Source organism: Vulpes lagopus, chromosome 11 (genome assembly GCF_018345385.1).
Source record: "Vulpes lagopus strain Blue_001 chromosome 11, ASM1834538v1, whole genome shotgun sequence".
NCBI classification, from domain to species: Eukaryota; Metazoa; Chordata; class Mammalia; order Carnivora; family Canidae; genus Vulpes; species Vulpes lagopus.
Genome location: NC_054834.1, coordinates 28,059,980 through 28,085,048, shown reverse-complemented (window position 1 = coordinate 28,085,048; position 25,069 = coordinate 28,059,980). Strand labels below are relative to the sequence as shown.

Genomic DNA, 25,069 nt, shown 5'->3' with positions numbered 1-25,069 from the left:
TGTCGGCGGTGCTGTGAATGTGGTAGCGGTGTGTTTGCAAAACTCCTAATATGGAGAAACAGCAGACCAATCTAGGAATCTCTCTCTCTCTTTTTAAAATATTTTATTTATTTATTCATGAGAGACACACAGAGAGAGAGAGAGAGGCAGACACAGGCAGAGGGAGAAGCAGGCTCCATGCAGGGAGCCCGACGTGGGACTTGATCTTGGGACTCCAGGATCACACCCTGGGCAGAAGGCAGCCACTCAACCACTGAGCCACCCAGGCGTCCCTCTCTTTTTTTTTAATGTCTTGCTGAATACTTTTTATAACCTTTAAAGTGGGCTCTATGTTCAACTTGGGGCTTGAACTCACAACCCCAGGACAAGAGTCACATGGTCTAGCAGCCAGGCACCCCAATCTAGGAGTCTCTTAATCCTCCTCTTCTTGCTCTCCTCCAGTAAGAGCAAATCCCTTCTAGTCTTAGTTAACATCTGTACCTGACAATTAAGTCTTAGTCTACTCACATACTCTCCCTGAACTCTCTCCTCACCACTGTACTAGATTTCAGGGTTGCAAAGAAACCTGGGAACATAAAAGAATACATATTAATGGTTTCTGGAGATTCTATTTCAATACACGATAAAATAATAGTATCGTTTTTCAGACTTTATGGCCACCCTCCATGTTGTTCAAGCACCCAGGTATCATGTTACAGTTTCCATGACAGCCCTCGTTTATTCTTAGTTATGCAAAGAAATATAAATTTAATTATCACCACTAGTGAGATACTGAAGTCTCTCTAGTCATTTTGGTTGTATACAACTCATTTCTAGGTTCTGCAGGAAGGGTTCTGATCTAGAATATTCTTCTTTTAAGCTGTGTGTGTGGGAGATATAATAGCAGTTCCCAATAGAGGGGAAGAAAATAGAATCAGAAATTCACAATAAAAAAAAAAGAAATTCGTAATCTATAGAGAAGTTTTGAAGTAGTTTCTGTACTTGCAGTCATCCATCTCTTTCCTGCTTGCTGGGTACAGAACTGTACTGTGTGTAGAACTCTAAGGGAATACACAGAAGCCATGGAACAGAGATTGTTCAGAGTTGGGCTAGTACATGTTGCTGACTTTTGGCTGTTACAAATTAGAAAGCACCAAATAATGTGGTTTTTTTAAAAAATGCAAATTTTGAGGGAGAAGTTGTTCTAGAACCCTTTAATATCTGGGAAGGAGTATGGGATGAAAGCAAACAACTTAGAGATCTAATTGACTCTATCAAGACTCTGAAACTTGCCAGAGAATTTGACACGTGGCTGGAGGGGTTGTAACCTCTTTGGCCGACAACTGGGAAATGTCTATGAAAATGCAGCACCTGGGCAAGCCCGCGTGGCTCAGTGGTTTAGCACCACCTTCAGCCCAGTGCATGATCCTGGGGATCGAATCCCACTTCAGGCTCCCTGTGTGGAGCCTGCTTCTCCCTCTGCCTGTGTCTCTGCCTCTCTCTCTCTCTCCCTGTGTCTCTCATGAATAAATAAATAAAATCTAAAAAAAAAAAAAAAAGCAGCATCCTTTGGGTGCCTGGCTGGCTCAGAGGATGGAGTGCACGATTCTAGACTTCAGGGTTGTAAGTTCAACCCCCATGTTGGGTGTAGAGGTAACTTAAAAATGTAATTCCCTTTGTATAATTTCATTTCTACAAATTTATCCCACAAGTATGCTCACAAAGATGCAAAATAAAAAAAAAAAAGATGCAAAACAACACATGTACAAAGTTATTCATCTCTGCATGGTTTCAACAACAACAAAACTAAATGTTCAACAACAGGATACTGATTAAAGTGTAACACACTAAAAAACAAAACAAAACAAAAAAGTCTAACACATCATCCACATAATACTACCCAGCTATAAGAAGGCTCTTTATTGGGATCCCTGGGTGGCGCAGTGGTTTGGCGCCTGCCTTTGGCCCAGGGTGCGACCCTGGAGACCCAGGATCAAATCCCACGTCGGGCTCCCGGTGCATGGAGCCTGCTTCTCCCTCTGCCTGTGTCTCTGCCTCTCTCTGTGTGACTATCATAAATAAAATAAATAATAAAAATAAAAAATAAAATAAATAAAAAAAATTAAAAAAAGAAGGCTCTTTATTCACTAATATGTAATGCTATTCAATATATATGTGTGTGTGTATATATATATATATATATTTTTTTTTAAGATTTTAAGTAATCTCTACACACAATGTGGAGCTCAAACTTACAGCCCTGAAATTCAGAGTCACATGCTCTGACCAAGCCAGTCAGGTGCTCCCAAAATATATCTCTTAATCTTAATGTAAGTAGCATGGCATGTTATAATTTGTGTAAAAGGTAACAGGGATGAATAAAATATATGTTTCTATTTATTATTTCTATTTCTTGTATAGGCATACAACCTTTGAAAAAATACACAAAAACTGGTAACTGGTTGTCGGAAAGTTATTACTTTTTTTTTTTTTTTTTAAAGATCCACTGGTTCAAAGCAAAAGCAGGAAACCTTTATCTTCTATGGTCTTTCTCCACTCAAACTGACCAATATTCTTTTCCTCCTTCTCATTCTCTATGACATTAGTAAGACTCTGACTAGTTTGCAAAAAAGGTACAAGCCCAACTTAGATATCTAAGGGTGATGGTTGCCAGCTGGGGAACAAATCATGCTGGCTGGCTTGCAGAGAATACAACACTCCAGTGAAAAACAGATGGAAAAAAAAATCTCTATTCCTGACCACATTCTACCTTCCATATTGTAGGAACCTGTAAGGCTCAAACTATACTTACTTTTGGGATCTGCTATAAATCTCCTCTATCTTTATAATAAATTCCCCCTTTTCTGTTTAAGATAACCTGAGTAAGTACCCCTTTTTACTGGGTGGTCTTGAGTGATGCCAAAAGTACTGAGCACTCACTATGCCTCGGTATCCTCTGGGGCATGTCACAAATGTTTAAGGCTCACAGACAACTAAGACTACCCCATTTCACACCCTAAGGGAATTGAGATGAGAGACATTAAGTCACTTGTCCAAGGTCACGCATTTCAGCAGAGCTAGAATTTTTTTTTTAATTTTTATTTATTTATGATAGTCACAGAGAGAGAGAGAGAGAGAGAGAGAGAGGCAGAGACATAAGCAGGCTCCATGAACCGGGAGCCCGACGTGGGATTCGATCCCGGGTCTCCAGGATCGCGCCCTGGGCCAAAGGCAGGCGCTAAACCGCTGCGCCACCCAGGGATCCCCAGAGCTAGAATTTAAACCAGGCAGTCTGACTCCTGAGTTCATGCAGGTGGTTGCCCTCGATGAGGTACAATTTATACACTACCTATAGGTAACAAAGTACACTTGTAATTCAATGCGGATGATCGTAATCCAAAAAAAAGATTTCCTGAGGTCTAATTTTAGGCATCAAAGAACTGAAGCCAAAGATGAGAATATCTTGGCATGTTTTGTGAATGGGACCTTTATGAGGCCTTCCAACTTTGAAAAGGTTGAATCTGGCCTAATGAAAGACCATCATCACCATCATCACTGGTGCCTGAAGGCAACCAGTCAATCTAAAGAAAGACTAAACTTGAATACAGTTTTATTAGAAGCTTGAAATTGTCTGTTATTATGATCTACAATTTCCTAGTGTTTGTGAAATTCTAACTAAAGAATTCACACAGGACCAAGCCAGGATTGGATTTTAAAGAGACAACCTAAAATAAGCACCTCTCTCCCAAGAATAATGGGTTAGAGGATACAGAAACAGATCCAAATAAAATTTTTTTAAAGATTTTTACTTATTTATTCATGAGACACAGAGAGAAAGAGAGGCAGAGACACAGGCAGAGGGAGAAGCAGGCTCCATGCAGAGAGCCCGACGTGGGATTCGATCCCAGGACTCCAGGATCAGGCCCTGGGCTGAAGGCTGCGCTAAACCACTGAACCACCCAGGGATCCCCCAGATCCAGATAAACTAAGGAATAAATACATTAAAGGTGGCATTTCAAGTCAGAGGGGAGTAGATGGTTTATTCATGAATGATGCTCAGACAACTAGTTAGGCATCTGGAGCCTGATCTCAGTCTAGTCACCAAAATAAATTCGAGGGGGAACAAAAATTTATTTATTTTAATTTTTATTTATTTATGATAGTCACACACAGAGAGAGAGAGAGAGAGAGGCAGAGACACAGGCAGAGGGAGAAGCAGGCTCCATGCACCGGGAGTCCGACGTGGGATTCGATCCCGGGTCCCCAGGATTGGGCCCTGGGCCAAAGGCAGGCACCAAACCGCTGCGCCACCCAGGGATCCCGGAACAAAAATTTAAATATAAAAACAAACTGCGTGAGTTATTTTTTTAAACATTGGAACTTACAAAAAGCCATTCAGGGACACCTGGGTGGCTCAGCGACTGGGCGTCTGTCTTTGGCTCAGGTCATGATCCCGGGGTCCTGGGATCAAGTCCTGCATCGGGCTCTCTGCATGAAGCCTGCTTCTCGCCCTGCCTGTGTGTCTGCCTCTCTCATTAATAAATAAATAAATTTTATCTAAATAAAATCTTAAAACAAAAACAAAACCCAAAAAGCCATTCAAAGGATAAGATCCTGAAGCAAAGAAAGAAAGAGCAATAAATTTGACTACATAAATATTAAAGACATGTCCATGGTGAAAAAAAAAAAAGGCCACAAACAAACAAAAAATTAAATGACAGATACACTGGCAGGAAATGTTTGCAACATGTTTGACAAAAGTACTAATTTCCTGAATATACAAAGAGTTCAATGAACAGATTAGCAAAAACAATCAACAGCCCAAAAGCAAATAGAAATAGACAGAGAAGGTTATTTTTAGGGGAAAAAAAAAAGAAATAAAAAAGCTCATAAGCATATGCAAAATAATAAAAACCCCACAGAACTTAAGAAATGCAAGTTTATTTTATTTTTTTAAAGATTTTATTTATTTATTTATTTATTCATGAGAGACAGAGAGAGAGAGACAGAGGCAGAGGGAGAAGCAGGCTCCACACAGGGAGCCTGATGTGGGACTCGATCCCAGGACTCCAGGATCATGCCCTGAGCCAAAGGCAGATGCTCAACCACTGAGCCACCCAGGCCTCCCCCAAGAAATGCAAGTTTAAAACAATGCTACACCATATTTTACCTCCAACATAAAAGACAATATAGTGTAATGCTTAAAACCGAAGGCTCTAGAGTCAGAATACTTAGGATTAAATCCTCACTCTATTCTTGTGTATGTCCTAAAGTTTCCTTGCCTAGAGTGGTCATGAGAGCCAAATGAGAAAATGTAATAAAAACTAATTAGAACCGTGGCTGGCATATAGTAACTATGTTCATTCTTATTATCAGATTGACAGAAATAGTAAAAACAGGAGTAGTGGTGGAAACAGAATAGAGGACCAGGCCGTCTCATATACTGTCAGAAGATGTATAGCCTGGCACAGTGTCTTTGGCAACTTGACACTGTCTACTTGCATTCTAAATTCCCTTTTAGAAATGTATCCTATCAACCACATATGTTCATAAAATTATATACATATCAGGCAGCCTGGGGTAGCTCAGCGGTTTAGGGCCGCCTTTAGCCCAGGGCGTGATCCTGGGGATCTGGGATTGAGTTCTATGTTGAGTTCCCTGTATGGAGCCTGCTTCTCCCTCTGCCTGTGCTCTGCCTCTCTCTTTCATGAATAAATCAATAAAATCTTTTTAAAAAATTATATATATATATCTATTCATAAAGATATACATGCATATATATAGTTTTTCACTGCAAGAATGTCTGTAACAGAGGTGCCTGGGTGGCTCAGTCCATTAAGTGTCCTACTCAATTTTGGCTTAGGTCATGATCTCAGTTTCAGGAGATCAAGCCCAGTGATCTGCCCACTCAGCAGAATCTGTCTCCCCTCTCTCTTGTTCTGCCTTCCCCCACCACAGCTCATGCACACACTCTCTTTCAGATAAATAAATCTTAAAAATAAAGAGAGAGAGAATGTCTATAACAGCAAAAGACTGGAGATACCCTAAATGGCCATCCAAATGGCCATTATTTATAATGCAAATAAATACACGATGGTGCATCCTAAAATGGAAATGGAATCATATACTACCATGAAAAAAAATTTCCCAAGACAGTCAAAAAAGCAGTCATAAAACAATGTGGATATCTTGCCAGTGTTAGTGTTAGAATGCATGGAATACTTCTGGAAGGCGACACAAGAACATAGTAAAAGTAGTTACTATAGGAACAGCAATTAGCAATCGCCCCTGAGGGGCAAGACTGGGAGCTGAAGTCAGAGACTTGCTTTTTTTTTTTTTTTTTTTAATTTTATTTATTTATTCATAGAGACAGAGAGAGGCAGAGACACAGGCAGAGGGAGAAGCAGGCATCATACAGAGAGCCTGACATGGGACTCGATCCAGGGTCTCCAGGATCACACGCTGGGCTGCAGGCAGTGCTAAACCGCTGCGCCACCAGGGCTGCCCAAGATTTGCTTTTCATTAACCATCCTTCCATAAAAATGCAACTATCCCTTCCCCACCCCATGTACGTTACTTTTTCCACTAAACAAAAACTAGGTGATTTTATTTATTTATTTTTTAAAATTTTATTTATTTATGATAGAGAGAGATAGAGAGAGGCAGAGAGAGAAGCAGGCTCCATGCACTGGGGAGCCCGGTGTGGGATTCGATCCCGGGTCTCTAGGATCGCGCCCTGAGCCAAAGGCTGGCGCCAAACCGCTGCGCCACCCAGGGATCCCTTATTTATTTTTTTAAAAAAGATTTATTTATTTATTCATGAGAGACACACAGAGAGAGAGATAGGCAGAGACACAGGCAGAGGGAGAAGCAGGCTCCATGCAGGGAGCCTGATGTGGGACTCGATCCTGGGACTCCAGGACCACACCCTGGGCCAAAGGCAGGCACCAAACCACTGAGCCACCAAGGGATCCCAAAACTAGGTGATTTTAAAAAATAAGAATGCAGTCACCAGGTAATATTACAACTCTATCAGAAAAGCACACCAGCTGAAGACAGAAGTTCTGAGAGAAAAGCTGGTTGCTTGACAATCCCTGTAGTTTTGAGGACCACAATGAATACCCTAGAGCAGAGTCCTCGGGTCTGCAGGTTATCACTGCAGAGTGCCGAGAACCAAAGGGAGGAAGCACACAAGTCCTGTTTCCAGATCTCACATCTGTTATCCCGATGTTAACTGCCAGGGCCTCCAAAACAAGCGAATGCAGGTGTATGGAGTGTCTGAGCGCTGAAGTGTAGGAGTGTTCTTATACTTGGTGTTCGTTGGGATGATGACTTTGAGGGGAAAGGAAGGTAGAGGGACTGACTATCCCTTGTGACGGTCTCTTGGTTCTCAATTATTTCTTTGAACAACTTATTTGCTTTTTCCTTTCACCTTAACAAGTCATGTATAAATAGATTTGCAACTAATAAAGTAGTTTCACTTTCTCATTAATTCTGACAATCCAGGATATGGATACGATAATGCCATTTTATTTATTTATTTATTTATTTATTTTTTGATAATGCCATTTTAGAGGAGTCTTGGAGGGGTGGCCCAGTCCCATGAATACTAGGTTTGTGTCCTGGCACCACCACTTGACTCTCCAAATCAGGTGCTTTCCATACCATGGCTTCTCCATCCCTGCCCGATCTCTTGCCACTAGATCCTACTACTACCTCATCACTGCCAATACCAAAGTAGTGAAGCCTATAAATTGAGTCTCACTATACTGAGTACCCACTATGCAATGGTATGGACTAGACGGCTCACACTTTATCTCCTTTACCCTGTAAAGACAGGCTCTATTATCTTCACAATCTAAATGTGTCCACAGAAGTTAGAAGGGGAACCGATTGTTTAATATCACACAGCTCCTATGTTACTATGCTGAGTGAGGACTCAAACCCCAGCGCCTGGCTCTAAAGTCCGCTATACGTGAAAGCACACTGCCCCAGAAACAGCTCTTCGTGTTCCACGGTTTGTTGAGATGGTTAAAGACCACAGTCAAAGACAATCTGTAAGTTCCTAAGTAGGGTAAGTTATGCTATTAAAAAGACAAGGCTGCTCTTCAGCTAATTTTCTCCTGTTGATTTACTTTGTCTTTCACATCTCTGAAACGAAAACAAACCTAAATTTCAAGGGAAAGGTTGGGGCAGTGCCATCCAGGAAAGTGAGATAAGTAAAGGGCCGGGCAGTCCTGGAAGGCCCGCCTTCTGCGGTTGCCAGGCAACAGAGGAAAACAGCAAAAAGTGGCAGGATCATGGCCACGAACTACAGTGCCAACCAGGTAAGTCCTTTTTCCATCTCTAACATTCAGTTTTGCCTTTCAGATTTTACCTTTGGACTGACCTTCCCAGAAGATTCTGATTATTGAATGAATAGCTGAAAGTGGGGTGAGATAGTATTTTTCACGTCCTTAGGTCCTCAGGGTAGAGAGGGCCCACGGACAAATGAAAGGTATCTCATGGTTAAGTCTGTAGGATGGAAACGAGAGGCCAGCAGAGTTTTTTCCGTAAAGGGCCAAAGGATAAGTATTTTATTTTTAGGGTCAAGTGACAAAATTAGAGATGTAGGTACAGCAAGAGAAAATATTTTTCCATAAAATTTTTGACAAAATTCAAAATATCATAACTGTGGGCAGCCCTGGTGGTGCAGGCTTTGGTGCCGCCTGCAGCCTGGGGTGTGATCCTGGAGACCCAGGATCGAGTCCCACATCGGGCTCCCTGCATGGAGCCTGCTTCTCCCTCTGCCTGTGACTCTGCCTCTCTCTCTCTGTGTCTATGAATAAATAAATAAAATCTTAAAAAAAAAACAAAATATCATAACTGTAATTTTTTATAATACTAATGAAAAAAAAGAAGACTTCGGGATCCCTGGGTGGCGCAGCGGTTTGACGCCTGCCTTTGGCCCAGGGCGCGATCCTGGAGACCCGGGATCGAATCCCACATCAGGCTCCCGGTGCATGGAGCCTGCTTCTCCCTCCGCCTGTGTCTCTGCCTCTCTCTCTCTCTCTGTGACTATCATAAATAAATAAAAAATTAAAAAAAAAAAAAAAAGAAAGAAAAAAAAGAAGACTTCTTTTGGAATGAGAAAACACGTCACTTTATTGGGATACAAAGCTACTGATTCGGGTAGCCCCGGTGGCACAGTGGTTTAGTGCCGCCTGCAGGCCAGGGCACGATCCTGGAGACCCTGGATTGAGTCCGTCAGGCTCTCTATATGATGCCTGCTTCTCTCTCTGCCTCTCTCTCTCTCTCTCTCTCTCTCTCTCTATGAATAAATAAATAAAATCTTAAAAAAAAAAAAAAAAAACCAAAGCTACTGTTCCTTTTTATCAAATCAGTTGCAAATATTCATCTATAAAAACCATTCTTTGCTTTCTCAGGTCATCCCAAGACAGACAGGAGGATGGATGTGGCCCATGGGCCACAGTCTGCAGACCCGTAGTCTAGACCAGGGCTGTCCAACAAAAAGATAATGAGAGTCACAAATGTAATTTAAAATTTTCTAGTAGCTACATGAAAAAAAAAAAACAAAATTAATTTTAATAATATATTTAACCCAATAAGTCTAAAATATTACTTCAATGTTTAATCAATATTTAAAAAGTTATAATAAGATGTTTACATTTTTTTTGTACTAACTCTCCAAAATTACAAAGCACCTCCATTGGGACTAGTCACATTTCAAATGTCCAACAGCCACACATGACTAGTGGTGCCATGTTGAACAGCATACATTTAGGCCAAAAAATTACATCCCTTCTATAGTGAGTTAAAGTCTAGCTTGGCTCTATAGGCCTTTTGGTCCTCAACTCTAAAGAACTGTGCCTTGTCATCATTTCCTGGGTATGAGGTCTTTGAGCGTCACATCTTTCTCTCCACAGTATGAAAAAGCTTTCTCACCCAAGTATCTACAGAACTGGTCTCCGGCCAAGCCAACAAAAGAGGTACTGCATGTGCTCCTGCGGAGCCAGTATCTGATTCTTCCCACCATATCTGTAACTCACTGGCACCTAATTTCTTTAGCCTCCTCTAAATTCCCATATCCTCCTCTCCCTCAGCCCTTAGCTCAAATCCCTTGGATACCTATTCTCTCCTTTCTATTCCATTTTTCACAAGCACTTCTCTCCTCACCTCCTCCTCAGAGAATTTCTTCCCAAGAAGGCTACACTCAGATTATCGCCAATGATCGTGGTCATCTGTTGCCTTCAGTGCCCCGGTCCAAGGTGAGATACTGATCCCCATTCCTACCGGGGAAGGTAAAGAACCAGGGCACAGAATGGGAGTAATTGAGATGGGAGGTCTGCAATCTAGCGCAGCCATTACCCAGAAATTAAAGTTCAGTCTCATTCCCATTACAACGTGACTGCTCCTAAACTTCCAGCCAGTTTATCCAATATAATAAAGTTGCGCTTAACACCCAGAATTCCTCAAACCGATGAATGAACACCTTCACATGATGATAAGATTTCTGCAGGGGGCACACTGCCAGACTTAGCCTAGGGACACAGAATTTAAGTGAAGCCAGCAGAGCTAATGTGATGCAGAAATTAGAGTGATCTAAATGAGGAAGGGGGTAAAGGATGAGTGGGGAGACTGGGAGCCCGTTTTCAGTCTGATTTCAGCACCATGCATCACAAGGGCGAAGGGTGGGAGGAAGAGAACTCATCTGCCAATAGGTCAGCACTGGGAGTGAGACGCTGGGTGAAGAACCTCGTCTTCTTCCTTTTAGGAGAGTCCCTGGGGATCTTTCATGGGCACCTGGCAAATGCCTCTGAAGGTACCCCCTGCTCGGGTGACCTTGACCTCCCGTTCAGTTGCTGGTGCTGCCTCCCTCACCAAATGGATACATAAAAATCCAGATTTGCTCAAGGCCTCCAATGGGCTGTGTCCTGAAATCTTCGGCAAGGTAAGTATTCCTCCCACCTAACCTCAAATCCTATTATCTGCATTTCTTTTCAACCTCAGAAATGCCTCTGGTTATGCCACCACTATTCCAGCAGGGGGAACCTCTACCCAGCTCTGTCTCCCCTTGCCTAGTCCCCATCTGCTGACCCAAAGAGATGAGCTAAGGACCTATTTCCCTCACAGCACAAAAATGACTGGATCTGTCCTTTTGTCCATGGTACAGGGAGATAGGGAATTGGAATTCTAAGATGGACTGGAAATGATCTAGGCCGGACCAGAAACATGATAGTCTCTTCCACTCTACCCAACAGCCTCATGATCCAGACGGTCAGAGGAAACTTGGGAAGTCTCTCACAAAGATGGTACAACAAGCACCAAGTCCAATCATAATTCCAAGCTCTCCAGTTGCAAACCTCAACTCCCCAGACCAACCCCAAAGCTCACACCCCTCTGCAGGTCATACTCCAGGACCCCAAAGCCCAGTTAGCTCTCTTAAGACCCCACCTGGATGCCTGTGTATGCCAGAACACTGGGCAAACCCTAGTTCAGCTGAGGTCCAGAGATACAAACCTGGAGCTCCAGAAGCACCGCAGGACCACACTGAGAAAAAGCTGTCTAGAGACTGAGTGAAGTCGGCCAGACCTCCCCATGAGGAATGTAGAACAGGGAAAGTATAGGGTGGGAATAAAGGCAAACTTGGAAAATAAACATCATTTGTTGAATCTATTACTGATTGGAATGTTCTCCTCCTGTTACGGCTGCCTCTTACAACCCATGACTAGGAGGTGGGTTGGGGTAAAAAAAGTAGGAAAAAGATCATGATGGGGGCTCGAGGTGGAACATGTTTTTACAAGGACTGAGTCAGTTTTGCTCCAAAAGTGACCAAGACTAAAACTACAGCAAAAGAAACCTCCCAAAGAACCAGTTTCTTACCCTCAACCCCTCATTTTTCATCCTGAGCATGCACAACTACAACTTCCAAGTCAGAAATACAATTGCTTATTAGAGTATGCATGTCTGGAAAAGATGCGGGAAGAAGAGGTATGGAAAGCCAGCACAGAAGACACTACCCTCATCTCTGACTTCACAGCTGATGACAGAACAGAGGGCAGACCAACTAGAGAGAGTTATGAAAGTAAAACTCAAGCAAAAGTACCTATGTATGTAGTTTGAAAACTGAAGATACAGAAGGGATTAGAAGAAAACCAGAGAGAGATGGTAAGTAGTTATTCAGGGCAGAATAACAACTATGAGGACCACTCTACCCCAACCCCAATCACCCAAATGGTAAGAAGCCGCCAAAAAGGTAAGAAGTTCCCCAACCACTTCCCAGCTTCCAACATCTGCTTATCATTCTCCTATTCTGTGTCTTCCTCGCGCTGGCTGTTCAACTGCATGCCCTTGCCAAGCCTTTCCCAGCTCCAATGCCAAAGTGTTCCCTTGCGAACACTTGTCCCCTACTCCAAGGAGAGGCACAGAGGACTTAGGGTTTAAGCTGGAAGAAGGCTACAAAGGCTTCCCAGGGCTAGTCTAGCAGAAAGGGAGAAGTGATCATCATGTAAAGCCAAAGACCACTTGGGGGCCGTTGAGGAAGACGGCTGAGGTAGCAGGTGCCCACGGCCTTAGCTTTCAGGAGGTCTTCTTGTCCAACTGCCACTAATTACAGTCATCATTCCTCCTCTCTAACCCACAGCTCTAACCGGTTTCCCAACAACTCTAGACAAGATTGATCTGTTACCCTTGAGATTCCAAAGACTATCAAAGCAGCACTCCTGCCAAGGTAGTTAGGGATTTAAGAGGCTGGCCCACAGGGGTTTTAAAAGCAGCAAGTTTCTCCATCAAATTACAGATTTTTGCCAGGTCTTCAACAATCCCTCCTCTCTTATCTCGGCTCTCCTTTCTCTCCCAGTCTATATACTTAGCTCATCATCCCTCAGCTGCTACCTCCACTGGTCCTCTGGCTCCCTTACTGGATCATCATTTGCTGAACTCTACCCTGAGGTCTATGAGCAGTTCTCACTGGGATTCAGGACCCTGTGATAATGCAAAGCTTTCCACATGCTTAACCTCCTTTCTCTTGCTCCTTCTTTCTCTGAGGCTTCTGCACGATATTCAATCTCTGGTTACTTGCATTTTATTCCCTAAAAATTGTTCCAGTGGTCAGCTGCAGGACAAACTGTTTCCCTCCTGAGAAAGGTCAGAGTGGGAGATGAAAATGCCTAGGACCACAGGAAAAGGGAGGAAACTGGCTCCTCCCCAACCACGATTCTCTTGGTTTCTCTAGATTTCAAGGAGAGTCAAAGACAAAATGAGTATTTTTTTTTCTTTTTCAAAATGAGTATTTTAATTCAGTTTCAGAAACAGATGTCACATGAATTTGGATTAGAAAAGAGCCTTGTTTTTTCAGAAATGTAGGGGGAAAAAAATAACCCTTAATAGATTCAATGTAATTTTCTGGATCTTCCTTTTGCACTAAAAGCTATATATCTTCTCCCCAAACCTGCTTTAAGAGTCAACTGACCCTCCTGATCTTCCTCTAGCTGGGACAGGCTCACTCCCCTCCACCCCCATCCCTCTTCTTTCAGCCACACTGTGTGGGTGCTGAAGACCCTGACCAATGAACAGAACTGTCCTTTAAGCTAGCAACCCACAGGCAGTGGCACCCACAGCCCCACTCCCAGTCCCCATGGCAGAGGCCACAGAGCTGGCATTGTTTCCACTGTCACAGGAAGAAGGAGCCAAAAGCTGACTGTCAGCACAAATCAAGGCCCAATATGGAGAGAGAATGAGGGCTTCGAGGCCCAGAGTAGGCTGCAAGCTAGGGGCAGGAAAAGGGAAGTTTTGAGTCATTCCATCTTCAGAAACAAGGGAGCAAAACTGGACCCTTTCCCGCTGCTATAGTTCTATTAGGTACTCTGTTTCCCTAAGCTCCAAGGGAATATGCAGGCACAAAAGGGTCTAAATAAATCAGGAGAATTTTGCCTTGGCTGGAGAAGAGAGTGACAAACAGGAAGATAGGTCAGTGAATCATTTATGGGAAGACAATGCTGGGAACTCCAGCTCTTTACATGGCTGCCAGCCCTACAGAGGACAACACAGTAAGAACCAAGACAGCCACTCCAGACTGGTACAGCTGGGGAATCTTCAGGCCTTTCCCTAGGTCCCATATCTGCAGAAAAAAGAAAAGAAAAAAAAAGGAAGAATTTCAGCATCAGCATCCAGGGTACTTTCCTTTCTAAGAAAGGAGCTCCACCTCACAGAACGGGCCACTCCTCCCTGCATGGTTCGAGGGAACAGCACTTCAGCACCCACCTTCACCTTTCCCAAAACCCACAACACGGTACCCACCACCCTCACAGTGACAGGAAAAGGTATACATACAAAATATAGCCCATACATATAAAAGCTTCCAGACCTAAGAGATAAAATTCCCTCATGACAACACAACCAAATCAATGCTTCCCTAAGTGTGTTCCTCCACAAACTAGTTCCTCAGAATGCTAAAGGTATTATATGGGGGAGAAAAACTTCAAGGTCACATAGATTTAGTAAACATTTAGCTGCAAGACAGGAATATAAGATACATGATGATTTCTCAGATACAGTCAGGCACAGACCCCCCCCTCCCACCACTTGAGAAGTAAGAGTTGTCAGAGAACTAATATTCTAAAAACAAAAACAAAAACAACAACAACAAAAAAAACCCTCTGGGATCTATAACACTAATTCCCAATTTTGTTTGCCAGTGTATTTATAGCAAAAGTTCATGAAAGAATAAGCAATATTTGCCATTAGTATGTGTGCTGCATTCTACATATTATATGCTATTAAACTTCCAGGGTGTGTGTGTGTTTTAAAGTAAGCTCTGCGCCAAATGTGGGGCTTAAACTCATGACCTCAAGATCAAGAGTCATACTCTCTACCAACTGAGCCAGCCAGGGGCCCCTAAATTCCTGGTTTTGTTGATAACAACCCACTAAAAATTGATTTTTTCTACCCACTACATCAAAACCAGGGTTTTAAAAACACTGATCTAGCCTCTCTTGTGCTCCACAGATACTAATGTATTATACTCTAAGTCATTAAAAGATCCCCTAAGGCAAAAGTAGAATTTTTAGGTTCTATGCTTTCCACACTTGACTGCCCCAATACAACACAAATGCCCACACTTCGTGGTTTTTTTTGTTTTTGTTTTTGTTTTTAAGATTTTATTTATTTATTCATGAGTCACAGAAAGAAATAAGAGACACAGGCAGAGGGAGAAACAGGCTCCCTGGGGTAGCCCAATGTGAGACTGGATCCTAGGACCCCAGGATCCCACCCCAGCACACTTTGAACATTAAACTAAAGGAGTAATTAAGAGAAAAGTTAAGAGGGCAACCGGGGTGGCTCAGCGGTTTAGCGCCACCTTCAGCCCAGGGCGTGATCCTGGGGACCCGGGATCGAATCCCACGTCAGGCTCCCGGTGCATGGAGCCTGCTTCTCCCTCTGCCTATGTCTCTGCCTCTCTCTCTCATGAATAAATAAAATCTTTAAAAAAAAAAAAAAGAGAGAGAGAAAAGTTAAGAGCTGGGGGGAACGAGGATGGGGGAATAAGGAATAAGCCTCTACTTAGTTTAGATTAGAAGTCTAGGAGATTCCACTATAGAGCTATTTGGCTTATACAGGCACAGTGTTTTACCAAAAAAAATCAAGTCCTACTGCCTGGTGGTGATGGGGAGGTACTGTCTAGAATGCCAGGGACCCTGTCACTTCCCACTCCTTTATATCAATTCTGACCAACTTCAGAGGGGCAAAAGCTAGGACTGTCTATCATGGAGAACAGATCAAATCCTGTCCCACACTCAGAGCCAGTACTTGCTACAAGAAAAAATAAAAGCAGATTTAAGGGCTTAAGAAAAGCCTTTAGGCTCCTCACTCTTCTCAACAAAGAGATTGCCATGACAGGCAGGAACCCAGGCAGAAAATCTTGAGTGAGTTCTGAGATTTTGCAAAACCTCTTCCCCTCCCCCCACTCCCCTCATACCGAGACAAAAGCAAATATATGGCCAGCCCCACTAGAGCCAGGATGTGAACAGAGGAAGCTGATCAGCTGATTTTCATTAGAGGATTTGTTCTGTGGAATAAGATGTCATTAATGGAAATGCCCTCCCTCTCCATCCCCTCCCGGAGGGAAGTGAAGTCATTGTGAATCAAACTGAACACTGCCCTAGGGAACAGCTATAGATACACTTAATTAAATAGGTCATTTCATCTCTCACTTTTCTGATTCCATTAAACTGTTTATTGGACCAGACTGAAATTCCGAAAGTGCTTGTCTCTGGATTCTGATGTGGAAGTTATAAAGGTCAGATTAAGGCAACAGTATCCACCTCCCAGATGGCTCATGTTAGGAAGGGACTGAAGACAAGACAGAAAGGAATCATAACTCTGTTCTCGGGGGAAAAAAGCAAGACTAAGGGTAGGGAGACCACAAAACATGAAATCTTAAAATGCTAGAGGAGGGACTGATCTCTGACCTGGGGGAGGCATGATTGAGCTTTAATTCCTTTTTATTTATTTTATTTATTTTTTTTTATTTTTATTATTTATTTATTTATTTATTTATTTATTTATTTATTTTCTTTTTTAAGACTCTCTGTCCTGGGCTGCAGCCTATAGGTGGGGATGCAGGTTGTAGGGCATCACTGTGCCCATAAGCTGTGGTATGGGGTGGGTACCACTGCCAGGCCAGCCTTACCTAGGACAGAGAAGGGTCTCCCTCTGTCATGCTGTGGGTGTTGGCCAAGGAGAAGGATCTAGACTCTATCACCCCTCCAACCCCATCTCCTTTCACACTTGAATCTGATCCCACCCTGGCTTTCTTTCTTTTTTTTTTTTTTTTTATTTACTTATGATAGTCACAGAGAGAGAGAGAGAGAGAGAGAGAGAGAGAGGCAGAGACACAGGCAGAGGGAGAAGCAGGCTCCATGCACCGGGAGCCCGATGTGGGATTCGATCCCGGGTCTCCAGGATCGCGCCCTGGGCCAAAGGCAAGCGCCAAACCGCTGCGCCACCCAGGGATCCCTAATTCCTTTTTAAAGAGAAGGAAGGGCCTCTGACTCTTGGTGATCAGGATCTCAGGGTCCTGGGGTCCAGCCCTGTCTAGGCTCTGCACTCAGGACACTCATCTGCCTGTCCCCATCTCTCTGTTCCTCCCCATGTGCACAGGCGCCACGTACACATGCACGCACTCTCAATCTCTCTCTCTAATAAATAAAATTTAAAACAAATAATAACAATTTTTTTAAAAGAGAGAAGGAGAAAAGGAGACACTAGTTTTGAATTGACCCAAAAGTCACGTAGGAGGCAGCACGGAGAGTTTTCAGGCCAGTGTTTTTACTTTATCCTTTATCCAAATACTCCTTACCCCCAATATTAAAGTCTGGGATCCTAGGTACCCAGTTGCTGATAAAATTGGCCCCATTCTCTCCAAGAGTTCAACAAAACCCAAAAGCAGTTAACACAATCCAATGTCAAGATGACAAAAGTTAATATATATGGCTCCAGCTGCACTTGTCACTCTGGGTTGACAGGAATGTTACACTGAAAGCAGTGACCACCTAGCTCAGAAGCCCAGGGGCTAGCATAGAGCCTGACACATAGTAGGTACAAATTAATTATCTAGTCAATATGCCTTCTATGTCAGTGGGATGACCTGGCTTCAGGGGTCTCTTTTAGTCTCTTAAAAACGGGACAGTTCAAACTGAGACCTTGCAGGTAATGGCCATACACCTACACCCAGAGCTCAGCTGGACACCAGCAGGGCTGTCAAGAAGCGCACATGGGTCTAGTTTAGCTTTCCCCAACAGGCCCCTGAGCAAAGGTCCAGACAACAATAGGGGCGGCACTAAACCCAGGCAATGAAGGAGAGAATCCTACACCCCCCTATACCCCCTTCACCCAGAAAATGTATATACACAATTAACTTACCAAGTGTCGGATCCCATTCCAGGTGTGATACATGAGAGGGAAGACAAGTGCAAACTTAGCTGTGTAGATCAGAGATGGCCCCAGGCACAGGGACTTCACAAGTTCCAAATGAGACTCAAAGTTTCCAGGGACCAACAGGGCAGACAAGCCAAAAAGAGAGACCCCTGAGGAGAAAACCAAGTAAGGCCATTATAGCTGTCCGCCAGCTACTACTACTAGAACACATAAAACTGGGTTCTATAGGGCAGCCCCGGTGGCGCAGCGGTTTGGCGCCGCCTGCAGCCTGGGGTGTGATCCTGGAGACCGGGATCGAGTGCCACATTGGGCTCCCTGTGTGGAGCCTGCTTCTCCCTCTGTCTGTGTCTCTGCCCCTCTCTCTTTGTGTCTATGAATAAATAAATAAAATCATTAAAAGAAAAAAAAAAACTGGGTTCTATGACGTGCCCTGGCACCTCTTAGGATTCTGACCCGTATATCTTACATTTGCCATACACATTAGCAGAGTATTCTTCCTTTCAACAATTCCTCTCTACAAAAACTTCACCTGCCACTTTAGAAGCCACTTTCTGACTGTACCTACATTATCATCTCAGTAAGAAAAAATAAAAACAGTATATTCAGTCCAAGATAAAGACTGAGAAAAAATTTTAAATCATTCAAATCTCTACCACATACACAAAAAATGTAACTCAAAATGGATCAGAGACCTAAACGCAAGAGCTAAAACAATAAAACTCTGAGAAGAAACCACAGGAGTAAAATCTTCAGGACCCTAGATTAGGCACTGGCTTCTTGGATATGTTGCCAAAACCATCGTGACAAAAGAATAAATTGGACTTTTAACAAAGTTAAAATTTTTCGTGCCGCAAACAATGTCATTAAGAACGTAAAAAATGAATAAAAGGCAGCAGAGGGACCACAGTTGATGGTAGTGTAACAGTAGGCATGGTGACAGATGGTGGTTGCAACTGTGCTGAGCACAGCATAACTTACAGAGAAGCTAAATCAGTATGTCCTACACCTGAAACCAACATAACATTGTGTATCAACTATACTCAAACTGTGTGGTAAAAAGACAACACAAAGTGAGAGAAAATATTGCAGATCATATGTAAGGGATGTGCATCCAGCATATACTAAAGACTTTTTCAATTCAAAGATAAAAAGACGGGCAGCACGAGTGGCTCAGTGGTTTAGTGCTGCCTTCGGCCCAGGGTGTGATCCTGGAGATGCGGGATCGAGTCCCGCATCGGGCTCCCTGCATGGAGTCTGCCTGTGTCTCTGCCTCTCTCTCTGTGTGTCTCTCATGAATAAATAAATATTTTTTAAAATAAATAAATAAAATTAAAAAAACAAAGATAAAAAGACAACCCAATTTAAAAATGGGCAAGGATTTTAAATAGGTATCTCTCCAAACAAAGATAAATAAATAAATAAATGGCCAATAAGTATATGAAAAGATGCTCAACATCATTAGCTATTAGGGATATCAAATCAAAACCATGATGAAAAGTTACTTCACACCTACTAGGATGTTATATCTAAACATAAAATTATGTGTACTTATATGAGATACACACATTTATATAAATATCAAATGTGTTTAGTATTTTTTTTTAGACAGAGAGAGAAAGAGATAGAGAGACCGAGCCAATTTGGAAAACAATCTGGCAGTTTCTCAAAACATTAATAGAATTAGGGTGCCTGGGTGGCTCAGTCGGTGAAGCATCTGCCTTCAGCTCAGGTCATGATCCCAGGGTCATGATCCATGGGCTCCCTGCTCAGTGGGGAGCCTGCTTCTCCCTCACCTCTATCCCTTTCTGCATGGTGTTTACTCTCTTGCTCTCTCAAATAAATGAATAACGTAAAAAAAAAAAAAAAAAAAAAAAGAAAAATTTAATAGAATTGACATATAGCCTAGCAAATTGACTTCTAGGTATATACGCAAAAGAAATGAAACATAAGTCTACACAAAACCTGTACTCAAATATTAATAACAGCATTATTCACAATAGCCAAAAATGGAAACAACTCAAATACCCATCAATTGATGAGTGGGCTAATTAACTGTGGGACAGCTGTCCAATGGAATATTATTCAGCAGTAAAAAGAAATGAGTACTAACACATGCTACATACAACATGGATGAACTTCAAAAACATAATGCTAATGGGATGCCCGGGTGGCTCAGCAGTTGAGCGTCTGCCTTCAGCTCAGGTGGTGACCCCGGGGTCCTGGGATCGAGTCCCACATCAGGCTCCCTGCGGGGTGCCTGCTTCTCCCTCTGCCTGTGTCTCTGCCTCTGTCTGTGTTTCTCATGAATAAACAAAATCTTAAACACAAACAAAACATGATGCTAAGTAAAACACACCAGTCACAGAAAACCATATACTGCAGAATCTGCTTACATGAAATGTTCAGCCCAGACAAGTCTCAGAGACAAAGTAGGTAAGTGGTTGCCTTGGGCAAGAGGATTGGGAGGACAATGGGGAGTGAATGCTAATGGATATGGGGTTTCCCTTTGCAATGATTAGAATGTTCCAAATCTTATTGTGGTAACTGTTGTGCAACTCTGTGAATATACTAAAAAACCACTGAATTATACACTTCACTCAAGAAATTTTTTTTTTTGAGAGAGAGAGAGAGAAAGAGAGGGAAACATGAATGGGGGAGGGGCAGAGGGAGAGAATCTCAAGCAGGCTCCATGCCCAGTGCAGAGTCCCACACGTAGCTCGATCTCACCACCCTGAGATCATAACCTGAGCCAAAATCAAGAGTCAGATGCTTAACTGACTGAGCCACCCAGACACCCTGAATTATATACTTTAAATAAGTGAATTGCATGGTAGGTGAATCATGTCACAATAAAACTGTTAAAGAAACAATCTTTACCACAATGACTGCTACCTAGTTTCCACCCCTACACATTTCTACCAGTAAGTGTGGCTCATTACAGAGCAATTCTGAACAGCAGGGTGAAGGGCATGGCTTTTGGAAATATACAGGATTATTTTAACAAGTATCTAATTTTCCATTTCCTCTCAAGGCAGCAGAGTGATCAAATTGTGACAGCTCAACACTCCAAGGAATTTGTTGAAAGTCAGGTTATTGAGATGGCTATGCAAACTCTTTCCAAGATCCTAAAGAACATGAACTATTTATAGTAGTAGTAGTAGAGGGTGGAAAACAGCATGCACAGAGTATAACTTCTAGAGGTCCGTTCAGTTCTACTGCCGTCCAGTGAAGCAACCATGCACTCCTATATTTCTTTCACAGGGATTTACTGAAAGCATTCTTTGTACTAAATCTGTACCGAATCTGTGGAAGGGAAAATGAAGACCTGGTCTTTGCCCTTGAGGAGCTTACAGTTTAGTAGGAGAGACACTTAAGTAAATCAATTACAGTCCAAGGTAAGGTGCTAGAGGGTACTAGCACCATAAGAAAGCCCTGTAACAAAGGCATATGTGTGCACAGGGTGCTGGGGAACAGAAAGTAGTAGAACAAGCAAAATCCATATGGTAGGAGGAGAGAGTATTCTGAAAAGCTTTTTCTCAGTGGTGTACTTTAGCTAAGTTTTGAGAAAAGGGATTATGGGGTAAGGAAATGGGGAGTGGCAGGACACATCAAAGAGGGCCTTATATGCTAAACTACAGACTTTAAACTTGATCCTACCAGTCAAGGATGACAGATTTCATCTTGGTGCCAATCAAACAGCTCATCTCAGTGCCAACCCATATCAATTAAAAATAGCTATCTAAAGTATTCTACTGAGACATCCAGATGGCCAAAGGATACCTGGAAAGATGCACAATATCACTAATCATCAGGGAAATGCAAATCAAAACCACCAAGACAAAAAAAACAAAAAAAAACAAAAAAAAACACAAAACCACCATGACATATCATATCACATTAGTCAGAATGGCTAGTATCAAAAAGAGAAGAAAGACCAAGTGTTGACAAGGATGTGGAGAAAAAAGAAATCTTGCACACTAAGGATGGGAATGTAAATTGTTGCAAACACGGCGGGAAATAGTATGGAGGTTCCTCAAAAAAATTAAAAACAGGGGATCCCTGGGTGGCTCTGCGGTTTAGCGCCTGCCTTTGGCCCAGGACGTGCTCCTGGGGTCCCGGGATCGAGTCCCATGTCGGGCTCCCGGCATGGAGCCTGCTTCTCCCTCTCCCTGTGTCTCTGCCTCTCTCTCTCTCTCATAAATAAATAAATAAATAAATAAATAAATAAATAAATCTTTAAAAAAAAAAAAAAGGAATAAATTTGAGACTGGAATCCGGCTTAACCTATAAAAAAAATTAAAAACAAATACCATATGATCTGATAATTCAACTACTGGATATTTACCCAAAGAAAACAAAAACACTAATTTGGGATGCCAGGCTGGCTCAGTTGGAGGACTCTTGATATCAGGATCGTGAGTTCAAGCCCCATGTTGGTTGTAGAGATTGCTAAAAAAAATAAACTTTAAAAAATCCCACTAATCCCTTATATTTATGGAAACATTATTTATAATGGCCAAGTGTCCATTAGTGGATGAATGGACAAAGAATATGGGGGAGTGAAGGTGGTAGGGGGAACAGGTGAAACAGATAAAGGGGATTAAGAGATACAAACTTCCAGTTATAAAATAAATAAATCACAGAGATGAAAAGTATAGTACAAGGAATACAGTTGGTAATACTGCAACGACACTACATGGTGACAGGTAGTGACTTCACTTATCCTAAACACTGACTAATATATAGAGTTGTTAAATCAATAATGTACACCTGAAATTAAAAAAAAAAAAGTGTTACAGTGGGAAGGATTCTTTTTTTTTTTTTTTTTTAGTGGGAAGGATTCTTAGGCTGCATCATACACAGAAACAATGGCCTGCCCTCGCCTCAGGAGGGGATGGTTACTTGGGTCAAAAGTGCCATTCCTAATGGGACTGGTAAGTCATCAAGAGTTTTATTTATTTACTTATTAAGATTTTATTTATTTATTCATGAGAGACAGAGAGAGAAGCAGAGACACAGGGAGAGGGAGAGGGAGAAGCAGGCTCCCTGCAGAGAGCCCGATGTGGTACTTGATCCCAGGACCCCGGGGTCACAACCTGAGCCAAAGGCAGACACTCAACCACTGAGCCACCCAGGTGTTCCTCACTGTCCAGTGTAACACTCTCTTTTTTTTTTTTTTTAAGATTTTATTTATGTATTCATAGAGATGCAGAGAGAGAGAGAGAGAGAGAGAGAGGCGCAGAGACACAGGCAGAGGGAGAAGTAGGCTCCATGCAGGGAGCCCGACGCGGGACTCGATCCCAGGTCTCCAGGATCAGGCTCAGGGCTGCAGGCGGCGCTAAACCGCTGCGCCACTGGGGCTGCCTCAGTGTAACACTCCTGATGAGGGACTAAATTAAAAAAATTAATGAAATAAACAAAATCTTAAAAAAAAACAACTGGACAGTCATATGGTCAGATATGCCCTTTGTAAAGGTCAGCCTGGCAGCAACAGGGGAATAGGTGAGAGGAGTCAGTGGAGGCAGAAAGTCTGAATAGGATGCTGTGATAATTCCAAGTCTCCAGCGGATGAAGGTGATGGCTTGACTGAAGATAGTAACAGGGAGAATAGACAATGGAAAATTCAGTACAATTTGGGGATATGGGTTAAATGAACTAAGTCAAAGACTGTGGTTTTGCATGGGCTACTAACGAGATAATGCCCTTCACCTATACAGGGAATGAAGGAAATGCAGGCTGTTTTTAGTTTCATTCAGTTTAGATTTGTCTGAGGACTGATGTTGATCACTGTACAGTATAGCTAGGCTGGAGGGACCCAAGGAACATCATGTGAGGATATGCAATACGCAGCTGGCTAAAGATGTAAAGCTAGCTGGGCTCTAGCTCCTGCATGTGAGCAATGAGTGAGGTTTAAAGCATGGATGGGGCAACTGGAGAGGCAAATCCACTTGACTATGAAGTCCTCAAGGGCAAGGGCCATGACTCACTCATTTCTGTAACCAATAACCACAGCATTTCACACAGTGAGCAGCACAAAGCCAATTCTCAAGTCTACTGGGTCGAGGAGTACAGCTGGCAACGTGGGACTTGCGACTTGAGACTGAAGTGGGGGCCACCTGTGGTGTCTGTGCTAACTCTGAGTAGTGAGTACCAGCACCACATGGAATTGGAGACATCCAGCTGCTGTCTGGAGAACTGGAAAATCTGTTGTTAAACAAATGTTGAGAAACATGCATTTAAGAGATGCTCAGTGGCTCCGTGGTTGAACATCTTTGGCTCAGGTCATGATCCTGGGGTCCTGGGATTGAGTTCTGCATCAGGCTCCCCGCAGGGAGCTGCTTCTCCCTCTGCTTTAGGTCTCTGCCTCTCTCTGTCTGTGTCTCTCGTGAATAAATAAATAAAATTTTTTTAAAAAAAGGAAAAACATGCATTTGGTGTCAGAAGTGTTGTGAATAAAATCAGTTCAGGAAAGAGCCTTTTTTGAAAGAACAGAGAGGCAGCCAGCCAATAAGGTCTCTCTTGTAATTACATCTGGATTGGAATTTGTGTAATGATCCCCAGATCTCCTTGACCCCCCAGAGACATCATTCATTTATTTTTTCCTGATTACAAAAACATTGCAAAGAACTAAACACACAGAAACATATGGTTTAGAAAAGTTCCCCATAATCTCACCGCTCAGAAATAACCATTTTGTGTGTATCCAGAGACACTGTCATTTTATTTATTTTAGTACCCAACTCATCAGAAAAATACCACCTCTTTCAAATACAGTTATTGCTACAGCAATCGTTTACTTAAAATTTAAGTAATTAATCTTCATAACAATCTGAAAAATTAGTACCACCTTCGTTTCACTAACAGCTGAAAAAAAATGAAGTTCAGAAACATTAAGAAGTGTATCTAAGTGTACTGAGCATTAAGTGAAGGGGCAGGGATTCGAACACAAAATCCAGATTCTTTCCACTAACAAACTTTTTTCTTAAGTGCGTATAAACTCCTGACTCATAACTGTTCTTTTAGACTTGCTGGTGTTTCCATCAAAAAAATACTGATCTTGAAAAAACTGGCTTGGGACTATACAGTAGAATGGTGTTAAGAACATCTTGGTTTTTTTTTTTTTTAAACATTTTATTTATTTATTCATGAGAGA

General features: G+C 42.5%; 2 protein-coding genes across 3 annotated transcripts in view; one reads left to right on the top strand and one right to left on the bottom strand.

Annotated features, from left to right (window-relative positions):
* Positions 1–8,279: 8,279 nt before the first annotated feature.
* On the top strand, positions 8,280–12,492 carry CFAP126 (cilia and flagella associated protein 126). The gene is made up of 5 exons (XM_041722890.1): positions 8,280–8,306; positions 9,906–9,968; positions 10,167–10,247; positions 10,754–10,930; positions 11,241–12,492. The coding sequence occupies exons 1-5, from the start codon at positions 8,280–8,282 to the stop codon at positions 11,553–11,555; spliced, it is 663 nt and encodes a 220-aa protein (XP_041578824.1). The 3' UTR covers positions 11,556–12,492.
* Positions 12,493–13,244: 752 nt separating this feature from the next.
* Positions 13,245–25,069, bottom strand: part of SDHC (succinate dehydrogenase complex subunit C) — a 38,034-nt gene continuing 26,209 nt past the window's right edge. For both annotated transcript variants that reach the window (XM_041722891.1, XM_041722892.1), the window contains exons 5-6: positions 17,902–18,065; positions 13,245–14,098 (exon numbers count right to left, since the gene is read on the bottom strand). In XM_041722891.1, coding sequence (XP_041578825.1) covers positions 13,994–14,098; positions 17,902–18,065 — 269 coding nt within the window. In that variant the 3' untranslated portion in view covers positions 13,245–13,993. The remainder of the gene's footprint in view (positions 14,099–17,901; positions 18,066–25,069) is intronic.

Bases quoted from the DNA above. Each gene is read 5' to 3' on its own strand.
- CFAP126 (XM_041722890.1), top strand. From the start codon at position 8,280: ATGGCCACGAACTACAGTGCCAACCAG. The intron at 8,307-9,905 runs GTAAGTCCTTTT...TTCTCTCCACAG, and splicing joins CGAACTACAGTGCCAACCAG to TATGAAAAAGCTTTCTCACC. The intron at 9,969-10,166 runs GTACTGCATGTG...CCTCCTCCTCAG, and splicing joins CGGCCAAGCCAACAAAAGAG to AGAATTTCTTCCCAAGAAGG.